Source organism: Nicotiana tabacum, chromosome 4, assembly GCF_000715075.1.
Source record: "Nicotiana tabacum cultivar K326 chromosome 4, ASM71507v2, whole genome shotgun sequence".
In the NCBI taxonomy this organism is placed as follows: domain Eukaryota; kingdom Viridiplantae; phylum Streptophyta; class Magnoliopsida; order Solanales; family Solanaceae; genus Nicotiana; species Nicotiana tabacum.
In genome coordinates, this window is record NC_134083.1 from 75,140,650 (window position 1) to 75,150,152 (window position 9,503).

Consider the following 9,503-nt stretch of genomic DNA (forward strand, 5'->3'; position numbering starts at 1 on the left):
GTTCACCGACTTCGACTGGTATCAATGCTTCGCAACCATATACTAAGGAGAATGGGGTCGCCCCCGTACTGAATTTTGACGTTGTTCGGTATGCCCAAAGGATTTCGGGCAGGATTTCTCTCCATTTTTCCTTAGCGTTGTTCAATCTCTTCTTCAGGTTTTGAAGAATAGTCTTGTTCGTTGATTCGGCCTGACCGTTCCCACTGGGCGGTATGGTGTCGATAATATCCTTCTTATTTTGTGGATCTTCGAAGAATTTTGTGATTTTGCTGCCAACGAATTGCTTCCCATTATCGCATACTATTTCGGCTGGTATCCCGAATCGGCATATGATATGATCCCAAATAAAGTCTATAACTTCTTTCTCCCTTATTTTCTCGAACGCCTACGCTTCTACCCATTTAGAAAAATAGTCAATCATAAATAAAATAAATTTGGCTTTACCTGGGGTTGATGGCAGAGGCCCGACGATGTCCATTTCCTATTTCATGAATGGCCATGGGGATAGGACCGAGTGAAGTTGCTCTCCGGGTTGATGGATCATTGGCGCAAACCTTTGACATTTATCACATTTACGAACAAATTCTTTCGCATATTTGCCCATATCGATCCAATAATACCCGCTCTGATTACTTTCCGAACTAATGTGTCGGCACCGAAGTGATTGCCACAAGTGCCCTCGTGTACTTACCGGAGGATGTAATTAGTATCTCCCGAATCCACGCATACCGCCATCGGTCCATCGAATGTTCTTCGATATAGTGTTCCGTCCGAAGACAATGTAAATCGAGCAGCTTTAGTCCGTAGGGCCCTGGAATCTTTAGGGTCTGAAGGGAGCTTTCCATTTTTTAAGTATTCAATATACTTGTTTCTCCAATCCCAGGTTAAGCTAGTAGAATTAATTTCGGCGTGCCCATCTTCGATTACCGATCTTGAAAGTTGAACGATAATCCCCGAGCTTAAATCATCTACCTCGACCGACGATCCCAGATTTGCAAGAGCATCGGCCTTATTATTCTGTTCTCGTGGAACATGTCGTAGGGTCCATTGTTTGAAATAGTGTAAAGTGATAAGAAGTGTGTCCAAATACTTTTGCATCCTACCTTCTCGGACTTCGAAGGTTTTGTTTACTTGACTCACCACTAGCAAAGAGTCACAATGCGCCTCAATGACTTCTGCTCCCAAGTTTCTAGCTAGTTCGAGACCTGTAATCATGGCTTCATACTCGGCCTCGTTGTTAGTTAACCTGATAGTTTTAATGGCTTGCCTAATAATGTTACCCGTGGGGGGTTTTAAAACTATGCCTAACCCGGACCCCTTTATATTCGAAGCACCATCCGTAAAAAGGATCCATACCCCGGACGATATACCTAATTTCAAAAGGAGTTCCTTTTCAACTTCGGGTATGAGGGTTGGCGTGAAGTCGGCCACGAAGTCTGCTAAAATTTGGGACTTGATGGCCGTACGGGGTTGATATTCGATATCGTACCCACTGAGTTCGATGGCCCATTTAGCTAATCGGCCTGATAGTTCGGGCCTATGTAAAATATTACGGAGTGGGCAGGTGGTTAATACGCTTATGGGGTGTCACTGAAAGTATGACCTCAACTTTCTAGATGCGCTTACCAGCGCAAGTGCCAATTTTTCTAAGTGCGGATACCTAGTTTCTGCTTCCCCTAAGGTCCAACTTACGTAATAAACGGGGAATTGCGTACCTTGCTCTTCTCGAACTAGGACACTACTTACAGCAACTTCCGATACCGCCAAGTACAAGTATAGTTTTTAGTTGGTTTTTGGAGTGTGAAGTAGTGGTGGGCTCGATAGATATCTTTTCAATTCTTGTAATGCTTGTTGGCATTCCGGTGTCTATGCGAAGTCGTTCTTCTTTTTGAGTAGGGATAAAACTTTATGGCTTCGATCTGATGATCTTGAAATGAACCGGCCTAAGGCTGCAATTCTTCCTGTTAACCTTTGTACATATTTCACGTTGTCCATGATGGTGATGTCTTCGATGGCCTTGATTTTGTCGAGGTTGATCTCAATTCCTCGATTTGACACCATGAAGCCGAGGAACTTGCCCGAACCGACCCCGAAAGTACATTTTTCGGGGTTGAGCTTCATGTTGTATTTCCTCAAAATCTCGAACGTTTCCTGCAAATGGGCCAAATGGTCCTCTGCACGCAGGAACTTAACTAGCATATCATCAATATAGACTTCCATTGTTTTACCTATTTGTTCTTCGAACATCCTGTTTACTAGGCGTTGATAAGTAGCTGCTGCATTTTTTTAACCCGAAGGGCATTACGTTATAACAATATGTTCCGTATCGGGTCACAAATGAAGTCTTTTCCCGGTCGTCCGGGTTTATCTGAATTTGATTATACCCGGAATAGGCGTCGAGAAAGGTGAGGATCTCGTGGCTGGTCATGGCATCGATCATGCGATCGATGTTAGGCAATGTAAAGGAATCTTTGGGGCATGCTTTGTTCAAATCCTTATAGTCTACACACATTCTAAGTTTGTTCCCCTTTTTAGGTACTATAACTACATTGGCTAACCATTCGGGGTATTTTACCTCCCGGATGGACCCTATCTTAAGAAGTTTGGTTACCTTGTCCTTTATGAATGCGTGCTTTTCCTCGGACTGGGCCTTCTTTTTTGCTTCACCGGTTTGAACCTAGGATTCAAGCTTAGCTGGTGCGCCGTTATGTCTGGCGGGATCCCTATTATATCTAGATAGGACCAGGCAAAACAGTCAATGTTATTGATAAGAAATTGAATGAGTTTCTTCCTGAGTTCGGGGCTCAAACCCGTTCCTAGGTATACCTTTCGTTCGGGCCAGTGTTCGATTAGTATGATTTGCTCCAGTTCCTCAATTGTTGATTTGGTGGCATCGAAATCATCGGGGGTTACTAAGGATCGAGGGTTCCATCGTTCATAATCATCTTCTTCAATGTTCTGCTTATCTGGCTGGGTTGAAGCCGATGTGTGTGATTGCTATTTGGAGCTCTGCTCTCCGATTGTGTCTTCTTCTGATCCTGATCCTTTTATCGGCGAAGACGAGGCTATTGATTTTGCTTCTTCGATGGGGAACATTTCCTTTTCGGCCGGCTGTTCTCCGTACACAATTCTGACACCTCCCGATGTTGGGAATTTGAGGACCTGGTGTAGGGTCGAGGGTACGGGCTCTCATGCTGTGAATCCACGGCCTTCCGAAAAGGGCATTATATCTCATATCACCTTCGATCACGTGAAACTTTGTTTCCTGGATGGTTTCGGCCACGTTTATCGGTAGGGTAATCTTGCCTTTGGTGGTTTCACATTCCATATTGAATCCGTTTAAAACTAGAGATGCGGGTACGACCTGATCGTGCAGGCCGAGCTGTTCTACGATCCTCGATCTGATGATATTGGCCGAGCTACCTGGATCAATTAACAGACGCTTAATCTTAGTTTTATTCATGAGTACGGATATTACCAGTGCATTGTTATGGGGTTGTATGATTCCCTCTGTATCTTCGTCACGGAAGGACAAGGTCCCTATGGGTGTATAATCTTTAGTTCAAGATCGCTTGTCCCTCATAATCGATGTTTTAGCGCGTTTAAGCATCGGTCCCTGAGGGGCATCGACGCCGCCGCCGATCATGTGAATGACATATTGCGGTTCTTCTGGCTCGTTTTGCTTGCCGAATTCCTTGTTCCTGAAATGGTTCTTCGCCCTATCACTCAGAAATTCCCGAAGGTGTCCTTTGTTAAATAAGCGGGCCACTTCTTCTCTCAGTTGCTGCAATCTTCCGTTCTATGGCCATGGGTGCCATGATATTCGCACATCTGATTGGGATTTCTTTGGGCAGGATCAGTCTGCATGGGTCGAGGCCATCTGGTATCTTTGATGCATCCGATGGCCGATACGATGGCGGATGTGTCAATGTTGAAGTTATACTCCGATAATCGGGGAACTTCTATAGGATCGACATATTTATCAAAGCCGCTATTGCTCATAAGTCCCCGAGAATTTTGCCCCGATCAGTCCTTCGGTTGTTCCGAACCGTATCACGTGTTGAATCGTTGTTTATGCGATCTGTGCCATACGGTTGCTATCGGTCTCTGTTTGACCCTTGTTCTCTGTTGATTTCCCTCTGATATTTAGTGGTTGTGTGCTTCTAACGTACGGGCCCATACAGAGCTCCCAATTGATCATATTCGACCTTGATTTTTGATTGGTACCGGTTGTGTACATCTACCCAAGTTATTGCTGGGTACTCGATCAAATTTTGTTTTAGCCGACGTGATGCTGTCGAACTTAGCCCGTTCAGTCCTTGGGTGACAGCTTGTACGGTCCAATCGTCTGTGACCGGTGGCAAGTCCATACGTTCCATTTGAAATCAGGATACGAATTTCCTCAGCATTTCGTTACCCCTTTGTTTTACTTTGAAGAGGTCTAATATTCTTGTTGCAACCTTTATGGAACCACCATGTGCTTTTACGAACGAATCTGCCAACATGGCAAAAGAATCAATGGAATGTTGTGGTAAGTTGTGATACCAGATCATTGCTCCCTTTGCGAGGGTCTCTCCGAACTTTTTCAACAACACAGATTCGATCTCATCATCCTCCAAATCGTTTCCCTTATTGTCACATGTGTAGGAGGTGACGTGTTCGTTAGGGTCAGTCGTACTGTTATATTTGGGAATTTCGGGCATACGGAATTTTTTTGGGATTAGTTTTGGGGCCGCGCTCGAGGGAAAAGGTTTTTTGTGAATTTTTTCGAATCAAGCCCCTTTATCATTGGTGGAGCCCCAAGGATTTGATCGACCTTGGCATTGTATGTTTTCACCCTCTTGTCGTTGGCTTCGACTCATTTTGTGAGTTCCTCGAGCAATTTAGTAATTCCGGGAGTAGTCCCCGATTCTTGCTCGTTAGATTTTACTATGGCGGGCTCTGTTCTGGGGGTGACTTCTCGAAGTGGGTTGGAATCCGGCCTGCTTTGTGCACGAGTCTGGCTCTGTAGCTGAGCTATAGCTACTTGTTGGGCTTGCAGCATTTCGAAGATCATACGTAAGCTAGCCCCGATTTCCCCCGCGTTCTGGGTATCTCGGACTACAGATCGAGTACCGTCCTGAATGTTTCTTTCCGGTTCGGAACGCTGGTTCGCCTCCAAAGCTATTTGTGAATTGACATCCAATGGTATTCCGACTCGAATTTCGGGTGCTTCGATTCGAGCTTCGGGTGCCAAATTGTTGGTTTCATCTTGAAGGCCGACTTCGAGGTCGATAGGTAGAGTCATTGCTGATTTGAAGTTATAAGCTGGAGTGTACTGTAGATTTATATCAAACAATCACTGTTACCCTTAGCTCCACGGTGGACGCCAAACTGTTTACCCGAAAAATCGGAAAACGTTGAATTTAGATGTGGTTCTAAGGATACGTAAATTCTTTATGATACAAAAATGACAATACCAGTATTTTGCTGTAAAATGGGAATAATCAATAGGAAGGCTCAATGAGCAACATGAACTCTTAATGTATCTTGGGGAGGATCAGTCTATTACAATCTATATCCCTTTTTATAATAGAGGGTCACTACTTTATCTATAATAAAATAATGCATATAGTGAAGAAATCATGATGGTTTGTCTCTTCCTTGATTCCTGCCAAGATTCTTTCCCTCGGTGCGATTATAATGACTTTTGTCGGCGAGCTCGGTACTGGCTCGGGCTTGGTGTTAGGTCGAACCCCTGGTCTTGGTTCGAGTTCACTCTGCCTTGGGGCATCGATATTCGGGGCCTGTGCTAGTCGGAGTTGCTTCGTAATTCGATTCGGATACGGGCTCGATAATGATACCGAGTTTTTTCGTCGATCGGTCTTATAGCTCGAAACTCGGCGCCCTTACTTCGGAATTTGTCCGAGCTGGTTATGTGAATACCCTTTGATCGAGACGTCATCGTTAAAGTCAGTCTTTATGACCGAGAATCGGTTTTGACCGTACACAGGGTTAACGGACGGGATTATTCAACCATACTTAAATCTTTCATCTTTTTAATTTGGAACTTTTGGGGACTAAGCGTGCTGCTTGCAGCTGTTTCCATTTTGTTTTTCCCTGCCCGGTATCCGTTATTCGATTTGGGCTGAGCCAGTAGTGAAACCAAGAATTTTACAAAGGATGTTCAAGGTTTAATATATATATTTATGAAAAATAATTGTTGACTATACATAGTATAATTTTTTATATATTCAATGTAATTTTCAAGTTAAACCCAATTTAAGAGAAGATGCAGGAAATCTGCATAGCGGGCTTTGTTTAGTGCTTGAAGAAACCAACATGGGAGTAATTAACACAAGCAAAAGTTAGGTAGTAAAAAGGGTTTATCTAAATTGACTATTTTAATTGTAATTCACCTCAAAATTTCAATGCAGAGATATTTTCTAAAGCATATTCCAAGCTTCAAGAACAAGTTTAATATCTCATAATTTATCTATTTAACTTAGAAGAAAAGGGCCAATGAGTTGAAACAGTGTCGACAAAAATGAATGAGTTGATTTAAGTTCCGTAAAAACTAATAATGAAAAAAGATTAAACAATTCAAAAATATCATTTGAATGACGATGATGTAATAAGATCCTTTTCTACCCCAAAATCACAATTTTCCGCAACGAAATTTTATGGTCATCAATTATGCCATGTTAATGCTGAATGGTCATTTAAATGTCAACATTGCTTACGAAATTTTTTACATAAGCCACTGATGGAACACATTGACTGTGGACAGGTGACGCTGCTGAAGGCTCTCATAATTTTATTAGTAACATTTATTTGGTCACCTTGTTACTATGAATTTTGAAATCAGGAAACCCTTAAGCTAGTTTTACCCATTATAAGAGAAATGTCACATGAATTATCTTTTCCTACATTTTGGAAGCAAAAATTACGGAGATAAAACAATAGAATTCTGTTTTCTTTTCCAAAGTGGGAGATGGAAAAAAAAGAAGCAGCAGAATAAATTACACTGATGATTCAGCTAAGAGGATGAAAGATTTTTGGTAAGAGCTAAAGCATTACTAGTTAACTGAGCAACATTAACAATGTAATTCCTAATAGTGGCCTTAACTTTCTCATTCATGTTACCATTGCCGTCAAATCCATCCATACAAGTATCTTCATCTGTCAAAGCAGCACTTACCCAAGTCATTACATTCCCCATTTTCTCTTCAAAATCAGGACCATTCAAATTCTTCATTTCTAACAAAGATTTCTGAAGTTCGTCTACAGAATCCTCCATGTTTTCCACACAGTCCGTTAAGGCATGTGTTTCTGCTGGACCCAAGTCTTGCTCTTTGGACATTTTTGAAATTTTATTTGTTGTTGATTTAGCCCCTTTTAGGCTCACTGTAAGTGCTGCATTAGCCAATTCTTTAGGGTTTGTTTGGATGGAATTTGAGTATGGTGAGAGTGTTTCAATGCACAATTTGGTGTACAATGTTGTACCACAAGAGTTCGTAATGAACTCAGATGTATTGATTTCTGATTTCTTGGCGAGGTTTCTTGTTGCTGTTGCTGAGCATATCAAAGCGGATGTTATTAAAATGAAGTAGAAAAAGGAAATGCGAATAGATGCAAGGCTATGGCAATTAGGACAATGTAGCAATGAAAGAGCAGAGGAATCCATATCCAAATGATGGGGCAAAAAGGATTTGGGATGAATGGTGTGGAAAAGGTCCTTTGCACTTTATTATAAAGGATACACTGTTCCTACTTTATTTTAATACTTGTTGTGCATTTCCATGTTATGGGGCTCATTATACGATCACGGGTTTTGGTTTTGATATATTGATTGTTATATAAAAAGGAAAAGCAAAAAGTGGATAGCACGGATTACTTAAAGTGGACGATATTAAACGAATTAATATTCTCATCCCGAATATCTATTAATACAAAGAAAAAATTATCCTATACATCAAACATATACATTGTATTTATTATTTGTAGTTGTACTTTCAGAAAATTACTTTCTGTAATTATATTTAAATTTTATATCAAATCTAAGAAACAAGAGATTAATCGTTTTGAATTGAAACAAGAGTGCAACAAGGTCTCGTACCTCAGTTGGTTAGATCATTTACTTAGTAAGTGGAGTTCTTGAGTTCAATTCTAAGCAATAACATTATATTTTTCTGTATTTCTGTTAGATCGCCTGCTTAGTAAGTAAAGGTTTTGAGTTCAATTCTAACATTATATTTTTTGTATTTTTGTATTTCACCTTCGTTACGCGAACGAATACATATGTATATATAGTCGATACAGGTATTCGTTGCTGATCCCAATCAGTCCAACTCACCCATTTGACACCCCTACATGATACAACAAGAGACTAAAAATTGAAATAGACTAAGGGAAATTATTACTATCTCTAGGAAACACATCCACCGGTATGAATGGCCGAAGGATTGCAAGTCCAAAGCTTTCTGGCCGGAGGTCAATAAAGTATTGGCTTCTTTCAGTTTTCTTTAAGAGTTCAAGTTTGGTAAAAAAATATTTACATAAGACAAATTATAAGTAAATCTCTTTTACCGACTAAAACTTAAACCCCAACATTGATAGGTAAACTAATAAAAATGACAACTCACCTACTATCACAAGTGAAGCTACATCAATCCCGGCTAGAAATTCGGCCAAAACTGACCGCGGCCGACCAACCGACTTTGATCGGTCAAAAAACGGATCAAAGTCGGTTGATTTTTTAAAATATTTTATTTTTAATTTCTTTTACGAAATCGATCAACTTCGGTCGGTTTCTATTTTTGGCGCAAAAATACGGAAAATTAATTTTGCGTCGCGCCAAAATTTATTTTTCAAGAACTCGACCAACTTTGGTTGATTTTCATTAAAAATTTTAAAATTAATATTCAACAAATCGACCGAAATCGGTCAGCTATTTCGGTCGGTAATTATTTTTTTAAAGTATTTCGGTCGGTTATTTTCACGCGAAAATACAATTAAAGAGTATAAAAAAATAAAAGAGAGTCTTAAATTAAAATGCAACAATGGTCAAGTAGTAGAATAATATCCTGTCACTGTACAGACCCCGATTTAATTCTTAGATGGTGCAATTTTAAATTACATAATTAATCGATCGATTTTTTCGACAGATTTTTTCTTTTTTGGTCGTTTGTGAAATTTAATTGACCGATCGAAATTGATTGAAAAATATCGACCGAAGTCAGTCGGTTGGCTCTACCGACCACACGATTACCGACCGCCACGAATCGGTCGATTTTAGATCGATTTTTGTCAATTAGCGACCAATATCGGTCGGTTTTGGCAATCGGTTTCCCCTTTTTCTTTAGTAGTGGATAGTATAATTGTTCACCCGAAAAATGGATAGAGTTGAATTTATACGCAGTTCCGAAGATATATGGTACAACTTAATACCAAATACTAGGATAAATAAAAGGATGAATATATAAATAAAAGGATGAATATAGGTTGGAGAAAACGTAATCCAG

At 40.5% G+C, this 9,503-nt stretch overlaps 1 protein-coding gene across 1 annotated transcript; it reads right to left on the reverse strand.

The window, feature by feature from the left end:
• Positions 1 to 6,934: 6,934 nt before the first annotated feature.
• Positions 6,935 to 7,793, reverse strand: LOC107826079 (21 kDa protein-like). Its single transcript, XM_016653025.2, has one exon. It carries the CDS (start codon positions 7,664 to 7,666, stop codon positions 7,019 to 7,021), a length of 648 nt encoding a protein of 215 aa, XP_016508511.1. The 5' UTR covers positions 7,667 to 7,793; the 3' UTR covers positions 6,935 to 7,018.
• Positions 7,794 to 9,503: the final 1,710 nt, after the last annotated feature.